This window comes from Centruroides vittatus, unplaced genomic scaffold, assembly GCF_030686945.1.
Source record: "Centruroides vittatus isolate TY-2023 unplaced genomic scaffold, ASM3068694v2 contig_1112, whole genome shotgun sequence".
Taxonomy (NCBI): domain Eukaryota; kingdom Metazoa; phylum Arthropoda; class Arachnida; order Scorpiones; family Buthidae; genus Centruroides; species Centruroides vittatus.
The window spans coordinates 136,613-157,314 of NW_027120714.1; the positions used below are offsets into that span (position 1 = coordinate 136,613).

A 20,702-nucleotide genomic window follows, 5' to 3' on the forward strand; every position below is an offset into this window, starting at 1 on the left:
CAGAGCAGCTTCTACAATCGCTTTAAATGTTCTACATTAAGCTGTTAACAATAAACATGAGCAAAACAAATTCATATTACTATAATTTTGAAAATTTAATATTCGACATCAAGATTTAATATATATTAAAAATGATTATATATTATATTATTAGAAATTTTAAAATATTAATTTATAATTTAACTTTATCATGCTTTCTAAATTTCCTTGAAAATAACAATCTGATATTCATATATTATACATATAAGAACTTGGCATTAATTAGGCTGCAATTTGAAAAACTGTACACACAAATTCTCACTGTTGTCCATCTGTCCGTCCATCTTTCCTTAATCTTGAGAGCTGAGTTAAACAAATGAAAAACAAGACCAGATACAAAAAGATTAGAAGCAGAAGGCCCCAATTAACTTGCATGCAGTTAACCTACCATCTTACAATATATTTAATAGTTAGAAATAGTTTTGGATTATTAATTAGCCTGAATATAGCCTGATAAAAATCTAGCAATCATTTGGTATTACTAATGTATGATGTTATGTATGTTATTACATATCTTATAAACAGCATAGATGGCACTTGTACAATAACTTTATTATATACAAACTTCCAGTTTGCACCAGAAGTCATGTTATTTCAATTCAAAACTTTTCCCTGAAAGGAGTTAGCAAGAGTCGTACCGATCATCTATCTAATAGAAAAGTAAGATGTACAGAAGCAAGACACTACTAATTTGAGGTGGAGAGCATATGTTTTAAATTAAAAAATTATTAAAAATTGCAGCCTGGCATTGTGATGATGTCACAATAAATAATTGCTCGTTCTGTTATATTTCCATAATATACATTTAAAATATAGCCATTTTACATACACACCAGTATAATGCATGCATATTGTACTGTACAGTACATATATGTATGTATGTATGTATGTATGTATGTATGTGCGTAATAAATATTATAAGAGAAGTATCAAAATCATATTTAAATAATCCATGTTTATAAATTTCTGAACAAATGTAATTATTTTCATTAAGTATTTTTTTAGTAAACTAGCATCTAAATTAAATCAAAATAAACTAATACAGACTCAGTATTTTTCAAAGCCTTTTATGTTAAGTTGATTCAGAACTGGAATGAATTCAATGTCTACTGTTTGCAAATGTTATTTAAGTAACATTATTTACCAGGTACTTTATCTACACTGCCAAATACAACATCTTCAAGGTTAATAACAAGTAACAATGATTACCTTACCTGACATTTATAAAAACTAATTGAGAAAATAATCATCATCTTGAGAGATATATCATTACATTAGTATCCCGTACATGTAATGTTTATGTTTATATAGCCACGAGTAGGTGGTTGCGTGTGAAGATGTATGTGCTTAGGAATGAATAATCGTGAAGTTTGTATTCATGATCAAAAAGTTTCTTAGTTCTTGTTAAAATTGTCATCATGCTTATTATAATTTTGAAAAACTTTTCAAATAAAAAAAACATTAATTATTTAATACTATTTTTTTTAGAACTAATGATATATACCAGTAACATTTCATATTAGATATCATCATATAACTGTAGTTTAACACTAACTATAGCATAAGAATCTTAACTTTTACTGCAAAGGTAATTAAAATCTGAACTATTGTTACATAGCAAATATATCAACTTATGATACAATTATATAAAGAACTTGATAATATTTATACCTAAACATCTATCACTTTTATAGTAAATAGTAAAGATCAAATTTTTGAAAATTCTGAATACAGTGCACACTTTTGTAGATATGTCTGTTATTAAATAATAAATATGATAAAGTATCAGTTTATTAAATTTCAAATATATTCTGAACTTAGAAATCATTTTATTAATGTTATGAAGTGATAGAGATAATACTTTCATATTAGCAAGTTTGCACGTTGGTATTTTCTATTATGCTTATAAACAGTAGCATCTATAGCAACAATGGCAAACCTTCTTTGGCTTGAAAGGTTGGTCAAAATTGAATTAGAGATTTATTAACTCAAAATCACAAATCAAATATTTAATTTGAGCACTAAATGATGCTTACAAATTTTAGATTAAAAAGTTAAATAAAGTAAGTTACCGTATTTACTCAAATATAAGACGACCTCGCATATAGGACGAAGTGTGACTTTAAAGATCAAAATACAGTGGAACCCTGGTTAATGACGAAATCGGTTAACAAACTTATTTTGCAAAAATTTTGTCTTGGATAACAAACTTAATGGCTTTTTGTGTCAAATTTGTAAGCTTGCCAACTTTTAGGGGAAATCAGTTAATCGTGTGTCAGTGATGGTCTAGGGTCCATTCATACATTGGTGATGGCAAAGGAGACAAAGATGACAAGTATTTTACAGTGAAAATTGTTTATTAGAACGGGAAGACGCTTACATATTTGAATTGGTTGGAAATGGTTTATCTACAGTATTTTCTCCCAGTACTGAGGAGCGGTGTATTGCTGGTCCTACGATAGTGCAAGCTTGATCAGTTGTAGCCCCAGAGCAGATGAGATGGGTTCACTTGGTCACAGAAGCGATAGTAGGTGATGGAGCTGAGACGATTGGAGCGGTCTGCGAGACACAACACAAATTTTAGCAGGCAGACTTCAGGCTTAATCCAGATGAAGACAACACAGATTAATCGCTGTAGAATTTTTAGGATAACTGCGTTTTGACCTTAAGATTTGGATTTTTACAGTATTTCTTCCTTGAATCTCACGTTATGATTAGTCCTGCGTCCCATTCCTCGCTTCCCGATTGTTTTCTTCTTTGTCTCCAGGTGAAAACTGAAACCAAATCAGGTCACGAGAAAGGTTTGTTCTGAGGCGTTTATTTGACACCTGTTTGTCAACTCTGATCAGAGATTGTTGATAAACCTATAATCCTTGTGCTCATAATTTAGCCCATTGTTTCTGCTATCTGTCATTTTATAACTTCAATGATCATACACAATGTTTTTATACTCATCAAATCTTTCCCCTTTTCCAAAAATTTAACCTAGATCAACTGTTTATAAGCGCTTCTGTCAGAGTTTCATCTTCCCCACAGACATTCCACCTGATCCATTACATCATTTGTTTTTGCATCGCGTTTGTTTTGACAACTAGTTTTTTCCTTACCTCTCCCTTACATAACTAACATAAACTTTGGTCCGACTTAACAATAGTGTTTTCACTTTTAACATGTGGATATTAAATTATAGTTTCCAGCCATTCTGGAACCTCACAAATTCAGTTGCTGTTAGACATGCGCGAGGTAAACATTGCTTTTTCAAGTGTGCTAAACTTCGTTTTTTAGTTTGTTATTTATATATTTAATCAGTATGAAGAAAGAGAAAAGTGATAGTGGCAATAGAAAACGTCTTAGTGTAGCATTAAAGAAAGAAATTATTGCAAAATACAAGAATGGCATTTGTGTTTCTGACATCGCTAAAGAATATAATGTGGCAAAATCGACTATCTCTACAATTATTAAAAACAAAAAAGCATTTAAGGCTGCCAAAGTGGCTAAAGGAGTGAATGTGATATCAAAACAAACATCTAAGGTTTTAGATGAAGTTGAAAAACTGTTGCCAATATGGATCACTGAAAAGCAACTTGCTGGAGACAGTGTTAGTGAAGCTATAATTTGTGAAAAGGCTAAAAATTTATACAATGACTTGTTGACCCAGACACCCATTACAAGTGCAGACAGGCAAGGGTGGTTCGATAAGTTTCATCGACAAACTGGCATTCACAGTGTCATAAGACAGACATGGGGATGCTTCAAGTTCAGATGAAAAAGCAGCAAAACCATTTGTAGATGAATTTACAGAGTTTGTAAAAAGTGAAGGATACATCTCGAATCAAGTGTTTAATTGAGATGAGACTGGTCTTTTTTTGGAAAAGAATGCCTAGACAAACATACATAACCCAAGAAGAGAAAGCACTTCCTGGGCACAAGCCCATGAAAAACAGACCCACTCTTTTATTTTGCACTAATGCAAGTGGTGACCTGAAAATCAAGCCACTTTTAGTCTATAATGCTGAAAATCCCATGCCTTTAAGAGCAAAAATGTGATAAAGTCCAAACTGCCTGTACGATGGAAGGCAAATAGCAAGGTATGGGTAACTCGGACTTTATTCATGGATTGGCTCACAGAAGTGTTTGCTCCTACTGTTAAAAATTATCTTCAGGAAATGGATCTTCCTCTTAGATGTCTTCTCTTAATGGATAATGCTCCAGCACAACACTGCGAAATTAAACAGATTTAACTAAATTCAAAAGTATTTTCTGAATTTTAAACAATTTTATTAAAGAATAAATTATTTTGGAAAAATTTTAAAGTCTTTGTTCTGCTTGATTTTTCAATTGATGACACTCAATAGTAAAAGAAAAAGTACTTTCGAATTTGGTTGATCTGCTTTATCTCTACTCTTTGTGTTGCTACTGTAAGAGAATCATTGCCTCTAATAACAGTAAAGGTAAACAGGTTTAAAACAACTTAAAAAAAATTTAAAGAAACATTAGTTTTATCGAAGATTTAAAAAAATAACAATTCAACTAATTCCATTTATCTTTGCAGTTACTATTAAAGTCAGAAATCAAAAATTATATTATAATAATAATTTGTTACAGAAATATATAAGTGATAACCTTTGAAAAATATTCCAATGATCTTATTTGAATTTATCAAATATTTAAACATTTAGAATCAATATCAAAACTAACAATGATTCAGTTAGTAATTTATAACAAATTTTGAAGAATTATTTCTAGAATGTTAATAAAAAAATTTTACTGTTTGAAAATAGCAAATTTTTATGTGTTATTAACCTAAACGTAGTAATTATTAAAACTTATTAACCTTGAAGATATGAAAGTAAAACAAGTCTTATTATATACCATGATTTTTTATGATAAATTCCAATACTTGTAAAAGTTAACCATGAAAAACAATTTGAGATGCAAATGTCAACTAATAAAAATTATATATATAAATATATGTAATTATAAAACAGTATTGACATCCTTCAGTTGTTACTAGCAATGAAGATGAACAATATTTTCATTTTTACAAATATACAATTTAAATATTCATGCTAACATTTTAGGGGAAAAAAAAAACCTAAGTTATATTCTATTTAGCATTTTACTTTTAGCAATTGTAGATTGAAAAAACAAAAGAATCTCATAAAAGTCTGTTATGTTTTTCTGGAAATATCTTTTTCTCATTGTCAAACTGCATATTTGTTACAGGTTAAGAAAAACAGTATTACAAGCTACAATTCTACAGTTGTAATTTTATATATACAGATAAATCACATGTCCTGATTGACTGATTCATCATCGCCCAGAGCAAACTGCTGAACCTAAAGAGGTGAAATTTGGTACACAGTTAGGATAGTCATGAAAATGCACACTAAGAAAGGATTTTTGAAAATTCCCCCACGAGGGAGAGGGTGAGGATTAAGGTTTAAACTGAAGAACAACTTCTACTGTGCTATTTTAGATGAGATTTTTTATTTTTGATAGTAATAACTTAATTTCCAAATGTACAAAATTTACCAAATCATCCAAATCATTTGCCCGAGCAACACCGGGCTCATTTGCTAGTCTATTATAAAAAAGAATAATGGATTCTCATTAGGGCAAGAGAATCTACCTTCTCTTTATTAAAAAAAATTACAAATAGATGATTTTAACATCTGTAATTTCTACAAATAATGATTTTTTTAGAAAATTATTATTAAAAAATTGTTTAATCTTAACTCTTACAGTTCTGATTTTGATTACTTTGTAAATATTACTTGTTTTGCTGGCAGTAACTTCTCCTCTAAGACAGTTTGAGAAATTATACTATTTTTCATTGCTCACTTAAGTATTTACTTATAGTTGTACATTTTATGTATTTATTAAATTACATTACTTAATATAGAATAATCTTTAAATGTATTACAGTACAATCTTGGTAATCTGACATATATGGGACCAGAACAGTATTGGATTAAGGAGATTGAATTCACCTTCCAAAAATCCAACAATGGCATACAAACAAATTTGACAGCATAGAGTCAATTGCTAATGATGCAGCAAAACAAAAGTTGAACTTCTGATCAAAACATCTAAGTGAATTGCCATCGCCAGTAATCAATGTTGCAAAGTTGATGGATTTCTAAATTTAGCAGGAAATTGTAGTGACCGTGAGAACTTTAGTGGGAGGTACAGTATTGGTACAATATTTTCAGTAGAAAATTTCAGAGGACTGATTTTTATATTTATACAGTATATTTTTTATAAGATACTATACCTGTTTTGAGCAGCCTCAGATGATGAGCCTAACAATCTTTAATATTGTCCCTAAGCTCGAGTGTTCAAGCTCAGGCTTGATATCATGCCACATTTCAAAGATATTCAAATTTAGAAGAACTGGAAGCTTATACAACTTGGCAACAGTGACAATAACACATGACAGTTAACTACTGTTGGATTATCAAACATGTCAAACTAGCATGCTGCCAGATTACCAAGACTGTACTGTATTTTAAATTTAACTAAATTATTATTTTATTCGGCAGCATTAAATAAATCATTTGGATAGGCTTATAACTAAACTTTCACAATTATTTTTAAGTAAAATCTTAAATCTTATAATGTTTGGCTGCCAAACTATTTCATTTACATGTAGCATTCAGTATTCAGCCAAATTGCTATTTTTTACATCCTTAATTGTTTGAGTAAAAGTTGTTATTTATACTAGATTTAAAGGTATGTTTTTGACAAAAGTCACTCTCCTATTCTTAATTAAAAATAGTCCAGAGCTTTAATTTTAACAAAAACTTATTCTCTGTTTTCTATTTAAAAGAAGTCATCTTGTTCTTGTAAACAACTTTACATTATGTAATGTAGTCAATTACTATCAGAATTGTTTGTTACCTACTAGTGACACTGGATTGACACAAAGAAATATTCAATTATTTTTAAACTTTAAAGAAGTAAAATACAAAACAGTGAAGGAAACATGTTTAAATTCTTATAATTAACTTAACAAAACAAACAAAACTAATTAAAAATAGAAAAAATAATACAGTAAACAAAGTACATATTGTAATATTAATGATGAATATCTTATTAATATTTGCATATTGACTATTAACAAGAAATATGTCAAAAAATAAATTAACTGCAAACTGATGATAGTCTGAGAAAGTGTAACAATACTTTAGCTGGTCCCACAATGTTTTATTGATCAAATAATTAGAAAACAGCTACTTTAAAGACAAAATAAAATTATCTTGTACTATTAAGAATATTCTCTAAACAGTTATTATTATTATTATTATTTCTATCTCTTTAAAAAATAAAATTATATTATTATTATTTTAAAATCAGTGAACAAGTTTTATATAATCCTTTTATGAATTTTACAGTAGCTCAAAAAATAAATTGTTTACAATTCGAATATTTATATCTACAATATTCGTATAAATAATACAATAAATATAGTAGTGTCATATCAGTATGAAAATATTTCAAGACATTCCTTAATTAGTAGATTTAAGAACTAATGAATTCTGTAAAATAACTATTTACTTTATAGAATTCATTAGCCCTTTTAATCTGCTATTCTTCATTAATCTCCATCTTCAGAAAAACTACATAAATATATATTTAAATGGTAGGAAAGAGAACTAAACACATGATGCATAGATGAAAATGCAATGAAAATGGATATGTATGGCAATTTAGTAATGGCAAAGAAAACGTGTGTGAACATCATTTATAACATAGAATATGCAAATAAGGACAAGCATTATAAAGGTGGTAGTGAAAATCAACACATATTTCACCTCATGTTCCTGCTGTAAGCAGGATGTGGTGTACAGAAATTGTTGAAATTATCTCAAAGACAGAAGGCTCCAGAGTATACACATCCCCAAAATATCATCTCAAGACTATGAAGGCAGTTTTGTAGCACTAGAGAAATTTGTCATCATACAGGACAAGGCTGCCCCAGGAATATCACCTCTTCTGGAGGCCACTATATGGCTAACATCAAGAAGAGAAATATCAGGTAACAGCTAGGCAAAACTGACTGTGGACCTTGAGCAGCCACTGGCATAAGAATAAGATTTACTATTTACAGTTGGTTGCATGAGAGGTTTCTATGCAAAGACACCTATCATTTGTCCCCCTAATGGCTTCCTCCAGAGGGGTGTTTAAGATGGAGCCACTAACATCACCAGCAGAGCCCAGACAATTACACAAATGCTTTTTACATTAATGAGTCACAGTATAGTTTAAACTATGATTCTCTACTTACTCTCATCTGACAGGAATCAGGAACTCACAACAACCCATCAAATATTCAGAATAGGTCCAGTTTTCATCGTGGTGGTTCGCATGTCTGTGAGGTATAATTACAAATGGCTGACTGATCTGCATATCTTTTAGAACTGGTCAGTGACTGAACAGAGATACAGATGTGATTCTGCACCTTACATTAGGATGTTTAGGGATGCAGTCAGTCCAGATTTCAGCCTGATGAATAATGCCAGATCCCACTGAGCTCATATGGTAGAGAAATATCTGGAATCTGAAGATATTGTTCAAATGGATCGTCCAGCATATTCACAGGACATGAATTCTATTAAGCATATCTAGCACATCTTAGGATACCATGTTAAAATGCCAGCCCACCTGGAACTGGATTGGTCCTTTTATAGAAGTGGCAATTAATTCCACAAGACTTAATTACACTTAACTAAACTAGTATGTGAAATTATTTAAAAATAATTTATCATATAATATTTTATTTTTTGGACAAGTCTTTTTGTACTTGTAGATAAATAATTCTAACATTTTGGAGAGAAAAGCTTAATAGAAAACATTCAATAAGTTTAGAACCATTGCTTTGTATAAGAGAATTATTTTTCATTTATTTAATTCCAATAATAAGAACTCAATATAAGTATTTCTACTAAAGATATCTATTATATTTAAATACCTGTAGACATCCTAAATAAAAGTAGATCAGAAATTGCTTGAAAAATATATTTAATTCTTCTATTTGTCTATAACAATTTAATGGATAAATAAAAAAATTTAGCAGAAATTTTAATTCAACATTTATGCTTTATATATAATGTACTGCCAAACTGGAATATACAGAAAAAATTCTAAAGCAATTTAATAAATACTCAACCACTTTCATAAAGATATCAAATTAACAAATGGCCGGTAACAAATTCTAGTGGCACTTAAAAGCTCAATTACATACTAAATATGAATGAAGGGGTGATCATATTATATTTATGCTGTGTACTACAATGGTCTACAGCTAGCTAAAAATCTCTATTTACTAGATCAACCTTGACCTGTCAACAGTTAACTGAAACTTGGACTGGCCAGAAGTTAGTTATTTTTAAATGTATCACAGTTAAAATTAATACAAAAAACTTTTGTTTTCGTAAAATGGAGTTTATTTACTGATTTGTAAAACATATTCAATCAATTATTACGTTACTTTAATTTTTAATAATAAATAAAGATATTGACTACATGCATATCAAAGTTAAAAATAAAAAATCTTTATATTGGCAATAATAGGGAGAGCTTAAATTTTCAACTGCATTAATAACTAAAATAGTTAAGAAATTGTTATCTCCTCTTAAGTACTATTAAATATATTGAAGATTTCTTATTTTTAGTTTAGATTGCAATATAAAAGAGTTCGTTCATAAATAAACTTAATGTGCGTACATTCAACTCTGTGTAGTAATGAAATTTTCCCAAATATATAATTTCTCAATTTTTGAAGTCTCACATTAGCACAACACGAATAATTATACCATTGCTAACAGTAGAATAACTGAATAATGACCATAAAATTGTTTTTAAAACTGTAATTAGAATGTTTTCAAGAGATAAAATAGATTACTTCATGTATCTTAGAGATTAGATATAAAAATAGATAAATAGGATTTCTGTCTATTTTATAGGTAAATTATTTATACTCGAAAAAGACAAAGCAGCTGAAAATATTTTTATGAAGTAATTTCAGACTGATGAACCTAAAAGTAACCAGCCATTTGTATTATTTTTGCATATACAACAAAATTACACGTTAATTCTATAATCCATCAAGTGAAATGAACTTGTATTTAAATTTCTAATAATAATGCTTAAATTTCTTTCCCCAGATTTTCTAATAACAACAATAATAATAATTATAAAATCTGGGGAAAAAAATTTAAGCATAACACATTAAAATCAGAAGAAAATAGAAAAGAAAAATAATTTACTTCTATACTGAAGTTAGCAATCTTGAAAAAATATGAAAATGACACTTAATGATCGCAATAGGAAACATAGTAATGAATTATTATTAGTTTTTATACAGATTATTGTAATATTTAACCAATGTTTAAAAATTATACAAAAGAACATTTATAACTAATCCTGGTTATCGTATTGACTCATCGATAAAAAAAAATTACGTATTATTTTTTATAATCATAATTTTTATTGTTTTGTTCAGTTCCTTGTGTTTAACTCAATATTTTTAGCAAGATGTGCCTAAAAGTGATACTAAAGTAGACATTTTCAGGTTTATTGACCTAAAATTAACTGATATATAAAGTTTCAGCTCCATTGACCTCTTCAACTACAAGTAACGCCCTTCTATTAGTAATTTAAATTTAATGAATCATATTTAAATGCCTTTAGTCTAAAAAGCCCAAAATCAATAAAATAACCACAAAATCTTTCCTTTTAGACTAAAAGCCACATTAAATATTAACAGATTTAGGAAGTAAATTTTATAAAAATTTTATTCTTGTAATTTATCTATTTGATACTTCATCAGACACATCAGATCCATACATAAATGCAGAGTTAATGTCTAATAAAAATATTCTTATTTATATATATAAATTATATATCATAAGAAAAAATTGTTAAACTGAAATGCTAAGAATTTAATTTATTTAGAGATAAATTTAATTTAATTATTTTGCTTTAAAACATGCATTGCATTATGAAATTTTTATGATAACTGCTATGATACATATGCTATTAAGAGAACACTTAGAGATTAGATTAAGAGAAACCTAGTCGATGATAAATATGGTAGAAAAATATTTCTTCCGTCACCTTTGCACTTTATTTTAAGCAGAAAATATTTTCAAGTTTTTTCTAATAAAACATTACCAAACTTGCACAACTCTAGCATTGATGATAATATTGTATTTTTTAGTCAAGCATGATATTTGGAAGGTCAGAGGTTATCTAGGAAGAATAAATAATAGCAAGAGAGTCAACTAATCTCAAAACTTGTTTGCTTTATCACATTCTTATTTATGCTTTAATTAATGAATTTTGACAGTTATTATTCCAATCTTTTAACTGAACTTTCTAGTTTACATTTTGTAACATAACATTCAAATTCCAATGTATTAGTTCTTTTAATACTTATTCTATATTAAGATTAATGAAAATCTTTTAAAACTGAATACATTGGTTACTTCAACAACTATTTTGCTGTTATTTCGTTTGTGAATTGACTAAAGAACGCAAACTCTTATGATACGATATGTTACAAATAGTTTACATCTGTTGATTAGTATGATAGAAGAAAAAATAATTAAAAACATATTGGAAATGATAAATAATGACTAATACTAAAGAACTTATGCTTATGTTTCCTTCTATCGATGGACAATAATTAAAGTATTCATAAAAAAAATTGCCAAAATTAGATTCGTTAGTCAATAACAATTATTTCTGACACAAAATTCTATGCTTACCTCTATGTTGTATGTATGTACAGTACATACATGTGTGTTATTTTTCTGTTGAATATATTTATATTTATTTAGCTTAGAGTCAAGTACTTAATGAACAATCTAATTTTTCATTTCACTTACTTACTTAGCCCAATCTGTTTCAAATTAATACATTAAATATTGTAAATAAAATAAATACTGAACATGCAACAAAGATAATAGATAAACCATAATCTCTTCTTTACAGTTTCTTTCAGATCTATATTGTATATATTTACAAGTTATGAAAATTCTCTTCCATTGCTTTAAAAGCTGATAAGGTATTGAAGCATTTTTAGGCAACATGCAAAATCCTATTAATGAAAATACATATCTATAACCAGAAAAATAAAATTACAGAATACTCTTAATCCAAAAGAAACAAAATAGAAAATGTGCTTTAATTCCAGATATTTTAATTTATCATCATTAAAAATAAAACATCAAATTCTTTAAAATACTTTTTGAAATTGAAAGAGAGCTAATGTTACAATAAAATATTCAATGCATTGATGCTTAAAAATGCTATAATTAAGGAGGAACTCACCGTGGTTACTCAGCTGAATTAATCAATGCACCTTTAACAGTGGACCAGGTTTAAATAGTGCTAATGTTTTCAACCTGATTAATGGGCCATTTTCAGGCGTAGACAGTAGAAAGTCCTTTCGACACCCAATGATGATCCATTAATGGGATTTAAAACAGCATTATTTAAATGTCACCCACTGTTTAAAAGGTGCATTGATTAATTTAATGCTACACTGTACAAACTGGTCAATTCTATAGTATTGTACAATGTAAATTAATACAACATTATGAAAGTTTAATTATTTTTAATCTAGACAACTAATTTCATTGAAAATTAGAGGCTTTTTCAAGCTTAACAAAGCTATATAGTCATATAACAATAAGCAAAAATCAAATAGAGCAAATTTATAAACTTTTGGTTAATGTTACTTTAGGTAAAATGGCGGCTCTAATTCCAGCAAGGAAACAGTGGGACGCACATTCTAACCTAACCTAACCTATTCTAATAATTTGGTTGCTAATAATTATGGTAATTTATTAGAATAGGTTAGGTTAGAACATGCATCCCACTGTTTCCTTGCTGGAATTAGAGACGAGCCACCATCTTGGCTACCTAAGGTAACATTAACCAAACTTTTTAAGCTTTCTTTATTTTTAGTAGTTATTAAATAAATGCCAGTTAATTTTCAAGTTTTAAATATTCTAATCTGGGTTTAATTTTCACTTATTCTATAACTGTATCTTACTCTAACTCGTTCTATAACTTTTACTGTTAAGCTGAAACAGTCCATTTTAATTTTGGACAGAAGTATTTTAGACTAGTGTTAAACTTTCATAACACTGTTACCATGTTGGTTTTATTATAATTTAACATTATACTTTAGGTATACAAAAAACATTACTTGTGAAATAAACAATTGGATCCAATATTCAATAACAACTATTTATAAATATCTAAAAAGTCTTGTCACTCTGAAATTTAGACATGGTAAGAATTTTTATACATAGAAATAGTCTCACCAATCAACTTTATAATTAACTATAGTACATACAAGATTCTGACTTTAATATATTATAATATAATTATTTAAAAAAATAATAATAATTTACAAAATCTTAGTAGAGGGTTTTCCTACAAGGAAATAATGCTCTTGCTTGGAACAACAAAGAAAAATAAATATTAAATTCCATTTATAAATATTGAATATTCAAGGAACCCAAAATTAATTAGCACTTAAGACTTTGCAATGTATTAATTTACTGAGAAAACCATACAATAAACAATACAAAATCCTAATATAAATACAATTTGAAACCATTAAAACAAAATTTCTTATAAGAAAATGTACACACTATATTTATATATAGCAACAATATTTTACCTCTTGACAGTAGTTCACATATTATATTTTTAATCATAAATTTTTATGTCAAATAATAATAAAATTTGCTCTCTTTAAGTTTTAAAATTATATATAAAATAAAATTTTTGTTATACGGAATTAAATTAACAGGATATTGAAAATGTTTTCAACATCCTGGATTCTTGAAATTATTAGATAAGAAATGCAGTGGTTTAAAGCTGATGATAAAAATTATATATGGAGTAAAACATTCACTCTTAGACAATATTCTAAGTTCTTTCAGGTTCAACAACAGGAAATATAAAATTCATTATTATTTCAAAAATTTTATATATAAAACAGACTGCACATGGTACTAAAGCATGTGACTTTCAATTGTTTCGCATGACAGATTAATTAAGATTTCATTTATCTGCCTATTTTTCAAATTCATTCTGGATTACTGAAAGTCACTAATATTCAATCTATGTATAGTTACCTTCATTCACATTTTATGTTAAAGTTAAATAATATTCATAATAACAAGATAAAGATTCTCATTCAATTCATTGCCTAGACCTATTACAGTTTTCACACTATTCTGCTTCAGGCACATTTATATAAAATATGATATTTATGTTTTCACCATCAAGCAATTCAGTTTCTTTGATGGCAAGCAACCGAAACAAAGTAAACTTTGATTCATCTTTAAATGCTTTTACATTGTAAATTTGAACAGAATTTACAATCTAAGCACATCTGAAAATGCAGTGTCTTGGCTTTGAAGATGTTAATATGAAATAAAACTTGTGTCTGTATTTACAACCAAGGAACAAGAGTTAAAGTTAAAAAAGTGCTCACATAAATGTAAAGCAAGTGATAACTAGTTAACTTCTAACTCTTGATTCTTGGTTGTGAATATGGCTGTTAACACATTAAGTTAATTGGATTTTTCTATATTTCTTATTTCAGTATTGTAAAAGAAACTAAGTACAGTACATCAACATCTGTAAAACAAACATTCTGTTGTATTTATTGGATGTCCGTTTCTTTTCTGTTGTTTATTTATCAACATTAACAGAAACCCTAACACCAATTTAATGAAAGACAAATAAACTCAAATCTAAATTCACAACATCAAACTAGGTCTGGTAAATATTAATAAAAACATCATTAAATACAATTCGAGTAAAACATTTTTTTGTCCTTAGTAATATGAAAGAATGTGCACTTTCTCTTTTCTGAATAAGGTTTTTATAAATATGCGACAACTGAAAATCAACATCCATTCTGCCAAACTTCTTGGCATCGGACGTGTTTTTGTCACGTCGGCAAATGCCGTCGACAATCATTGCCATATTTGCACAAGTTTATCATTGAAGTCGCGTCCTAATTGGAATGGTATCGACAGAAAAAAATACAGTCAAACCTGTTTTTATGCGGGGGATAGGGACCGCATTAAAATAAATTTTCCACAACACACTTCAATAAATAGAAATTGAAATAGTTTTATGCAAAATACACAAAGAATCTTTCTTATTTATCATACAATAAGAAAATAAGACATGCCGGCATATTTATTTATTATATGTCTGTACATCTGTCATTCTTTTACTATTTAAAATACAATAACAAAATATTCTTTTTCACTCGGTAATACTCGACGACGAAATTAGTCGATACATAAGTATCTGCAGCATCGTACTCTTTAGACGACGGTGGAAAACCATAAAAACCATTCGAAGCGGTTCCATTTTATCGACAGATAAATAACGTACCAAAATGTTAATTTATATTTAAGTTTCGTACCAACCGCCACGTCAATTCTATAGGCCATTCAATATTCTAACAAAATTTTATATAAATGTAATAAATAGAAATTCCTTAGAAAATAATAGGAGATACAAAATTACAGTTTGACTAACTTTGTATATATCGCAATCTATTAATCAGTTACCTAAATATATATATAGTGATTACATATATGTAGAATATAAATAAGAATGACTAACCGGACTTAAATTATCTGTGTATTGTACTGACAAATAGGATTTACACTCAGCTCAACAGGAGGCAAAATTTTAGTAGATGAGTCATAATATAAATAAACAATGAGTAAAAATCATTGGAAGATATGCCATAAAAACTTACATAGATCAATCCCGAAAAATAGCGATCCTTAAGATTGTGAAGGACGGATGCTTCATTGAGGCAAGTTAATTCGGCCATGTCTTCGACTTTTGTAAATTTCGGCGGATTCACTTTCTGGACATCGTCCTTACTCACCACGCACCTTCGACCCGTTTCGATAATTTCGACTTCGTATTCGTCTCCCCGATCCTTTTTGATGCTGCCCATAACAAATCCATTTAAGTCGTGGGGTATCCAAATTAATTTCTTCGCCGTCCATTCCGCTTGGGCAGCCGGATCGTTAATAACATTTCTATCCACAATCAAATATCTTAATTCGGGATCACGATTCATATCTAGGATGTTCGAATCGGTCGCCATTTTGTAAGCTTCTTTTATCCGTTAATCTTCTAGAAATGTTGATAATTTATGTTTTAATTCTTATTCGTTTAACACGTTTGCGTGTTCGTTGGATTAATAGCTCGTCTTCGACTTTTGACTTAAACAGCACGACTACCACTTACCCTCACATCCGACCGACTGATGAAGACACCGCCCCACACACCACCCGGTCTGTGTAATTCCTCATTCAAACAATAGGTGGCATCCGTAAAAATTTTCAAATTTTTTTACATACAATTTAAATCTTAATTGTTTTTAATTTTCGCCTTTTGCGCTAGTCTCTAATTTTATATATATATATTACCGACGTAATTTATTTCCGTTCGAACTACTAATTCTTTCAACTTCGTGAAAATATTTCGTTTAATTTATGTGATGTTGCATTTTTCCTAGGAGTCGATGACTTCGCCTCCAGAGGGCAACGTAACAACGTAACAATTCAACTTTTCTCGATTTTTAAATATAACGATTAATAAAATTTACAATTCCGAAAAAAAAAACATGTTTATAGACTGATAATTATGTGGAATTGCAAAAGGAAATATATAAAAATATATTAATTTTAAATGCCAATATCAGAGACGGACTAGATTCGAGTCATGGTGGGAAAATGTCAGATGTAGCCGGGTCGACGATCTCGTTTAATCTTAATAAAATGATTATTAAGTAATATAATTATTCATTTATAATATAAAATGTGTACTATATTACACTAATCTCAATTATTATGAAATATTAAATTAAATGACAAATATTTCAATTATTTAAAATTTTTAAAGTATGTTTTTAGTCCACAAACAACATATTATAACAACAGATCTGTTTATTAAGTCATAATATGCTGCAACCTCGCTATTATGTATTTGTTATTAAACTAAGCATTTAAACTTGCATACATTTTGTCAATACAGTTTATATAATATGTAGTACATATTATTAGGTATTCCGTACTTAAAGAATTATATTTTGTTTTATTATTATGTTTGCATTTATTGCCTTCCACCGTAAACTATCACCATAAGTGGCCGTTTATACGGCCGGAATATAGGAACACGTTCCGCATGAAAGTTTAAACTGATGCCACTTGCGCGGAGTTACGCGGAGGAATAAAAGAACTTATCCATTGTCCTGTTCAACGCGTCTGCCATGCATACTATTAATTACTAATACAGTAAAACCTCGCTTAACGAGCACCTCGCACAACGAGAATTTCACATAACGAGCAAAACAAATTGTAAACATTTGCCTCGCTTAACGAGCAATATTTTGCATAACGAGTGATGAAGAGAGGAGAAGTCCCGAATTCTGCCCATGCGGCATGCTCCACCAGTCTGTGTTTAGCACTCGTTCCGCTAGCATCTTAGTGTCGCTTGCGATCAAATATTTTTCCAAACTTGTGTTCACACATATTACTTATAAACATCAACAACCATAGTCCATTATATAATAAACACGCCAAACGATATGCCAAATTCTTGGGTCATTAAATTTAATGACGGATTCCAAATTAAATTTTAGAAATGTCTGAATTAAAAATTAAGTATTTGTAATTATTAAATTTAATACGAGAAGGAAACATAACTGCCTACCTCTAGTGAAATTAATTAATTTCTAATATTTAATTATAGCCTTTACATAACCCAAGAATTTGGCATATCGTTTGGAGTGTTTATCAAACATATTAGCTGTGATTTTTTTTTTTTTTTGTTTTTTTTTTTGTTTCTGCAAATCTAATTCTCATTCTAGGAGGTTCATTCCGTGCTAGAAAAAAAGATTATGATGATTCACGCTTCTTAACAGTGTATATTGTACAATTTTTCTAAAATAAATGTTATACATAAAACATTTGAGCATTTTTTCGGCGTGCAACGCATTATCGTATTTTATATTAATTTCTATGGGAAAAATTGTTTCGCTTAACGAGTGTTTCGCATTACGAGCAAGACTCTGGGACGAATTATGCTCGTTAAGCGAGGTTCCACTGTACTTGTTAATAACTGATTTCTGCTGATAATAGAAGCTGTTATCTGCTATTGTGACTGAACGAAATTTCATTACTTTAACAGCATTTGCAGTTTTAATGATTTATTTTGTTTTTGTTGATTTTTTTTAGAGATTTCAAGTATCGATTAGTCCGTCGAACTAATTTATCGGCGTAAAGTATTGTTGTACCTCTGTTTTGTGAAGCTTGCGGGTAAAATTAAAGCATATCACACGATTCAGAGCTAATAGAAATTGTATAGATCAGGGGTGGCCAACTTTTGTGTACATAAGATCTACTTTTTATCTTAAAAATGTGTCGCGATCGACTTGTTGTCGTAAGCATAGTCTAAGTGGCGAGGGGGGTGTGAAATACATACTATGTTTATATACTGTGCTTCAGTACGAAGTGCACTCCCGCGAGCTATGGGTAGATAGGGAAAATATATGTTCAAAACTATTTTTTATTTTTTAAATCACTTATTAAGTTTTCAAGATATAGGCTCATAAAGAAAATAAATTTCCAGACCCAACTTTTGATATTTGCAGTTACGAGTTCATTCCATACAGGCGGCACCTAAAAAAATCGATTTTTCGACACTTTCAAGATAGATTTTTATTAACTTAAAATATAATTTAATTTTTTTTAACAATTACAATGTATAAATTGTGGTACTATTTGTTCGTAAACTTGAAAAAGTTGTTATAAAACTGCACAGTACGGCTGATAATATGATTATAAGATTTTACTTTCGCGATTTTTTTTTGGGCGAGGAAAATTTATCATGGAAGAATGATATAAGATTTTTAGACTTATTTTTTGCTAATCTATCAATAGCGGGGGCCGGATGGCCGAGCGGTCAAGGTTAGCAGCCTGCCGCCCTGGGGGACCCGGGATCGAATCCGGACGGGTCGAAAAATTCCCAGGAATTTTTCGGGGGTGGTCCGTCCGGATATGTCGGTCCCCGTCCCTCACCACCCGGCCGCCCCATTGTGGGCCTGGCCGAACCCATAATGGGCTTGCTATAAGAGGCCCTCTTAGTGCCCACTGGGCGGAAAGAGTTACAAAAAAAAAAAAAAAAAAAAAATCTATCAATAGCTCGCGGGAGTGCTCTTTGTACTGAAACACCCTGTATATCTACCTACGTAAAAAACAACGTAATTATTTAACAGGCCAAAAATCTCACGTCCAGGGGAATTAAAACAACACGAGTAATTATTAACAATATTTATTAATTTAAATTAGCTACTGATGAAGACAGATTTAGAATTTATTTTATTACATTACATTAATGGGAGGACTGAGTTTGCCCGTCTCTTACCAAGGAAACATAATTAGGTGTATATCCTGACAAAGATAATAATAATGATTCTTTAGTATGGGAATCAGTCAGAACAGAATGTTTAGTCTTCGTTAACTTTAAGTATGAAAATGCCAATTCACACAGGTATGTAGTTCCGAAACAGGAATAAATATATTTGCTACATTTGGTGATACTGGGATATTTTTCTCAATTGATGTATTTCCAAAAATCCAAAAATATAGAAGTCTGTTGCCGAAAACGCTCACTTATCAAGTAAACAGATAGGTAAGAAAAGCTATAATTTAATTTAAAACATAAAGAACAGGTACTTACATTTTAAACAAATGAAAAATTGAAACTCAACGTTGTCACCGTGGATAAATAATATTGATTAATAATAATAATATTGTTAATACTAAAGAAAAGAAGCTACCGCATGACAGTATCAAATATTCAAGCTAAATGTCTGTGTTTTCTACGAGTCCAGTCATAACTTCATGCATATTGCTGCTTTTGCGCGTTACGTTCACACGTTGCGTTCAGTTACAAGTGTAACACATTAAGTCAAAGACATCACGAGCGATCGACCGGTCGATTGCGATTGACTTGTTGGCCACCCCTGGTATAGATGAAATAATTTTACATAATCCAATGAACATAGATTGTTCGGTTTTTATACGGTATTCACTTGCAGCAGCATGTTGAAAATGATTGCAGAGACTATTTTGCCAAACTTAGACACTGATCTCAACAAACTAGTTGCCCATCTTGTTAACAATATTCGCCCAATCTTTCTAATCTTCTGCTCCTAAATCATCTGTTTGATTTTTATTTGGTTTTATTGGTGTACTTCAACGCAATAGGTATGATCTGACGAGGAAGGACTGTCTCCCGGGAGGTCTTTTATAGAAAACTGGCTCCTATTTAGATATTACTAGCTTAATTTCGTATTCTTTCAATATGATGTATTATATTAGTTCAAGTTCATTACGACTGCAGTCAGGAAGGAATAATTGTTCCATTTAATTCCTGAAATTTTAATAAATCAAAGAAATCAGAAAATGGCCAATCTTCTGAATCCTACTTCTTTTCCTGGATAAACGAAAAGATATCTTTATCGCATTAGTCAGTGCCGTAACTAGCCATTCCTGCGCCCTGTGCAAGAATTTGAATTTAGGCACCTT

At 29.6% G+C, this 20,702-nt stretch overlaps 1 protein-coding gene across 1 annotated transcript in view; it reads right to left on the reverse strand.

Annotated features, from left to right (window-relative positions):
- The window catches only part of LOC136976604 (myosin heavy chain, non-muscle-like), a 79,352-nt gene extending 62,928 nt beyond the window's left edge, over positions 1-16,424 (reverse strand). Inside the window, 1 exon segment of the mRNA XM_067271940.1 lies at positions 15,854-16,424. Within this exon segment, the coding sequence (XP_067128041.1) occupies positions 15,854-16,213 (360 nt within the window). The 5' untranslated portion in view covers positions 16,214-16,424.
- Between the last annotated feature and the right edge of the window lie 4,278 nt (positions 16,425-20,702).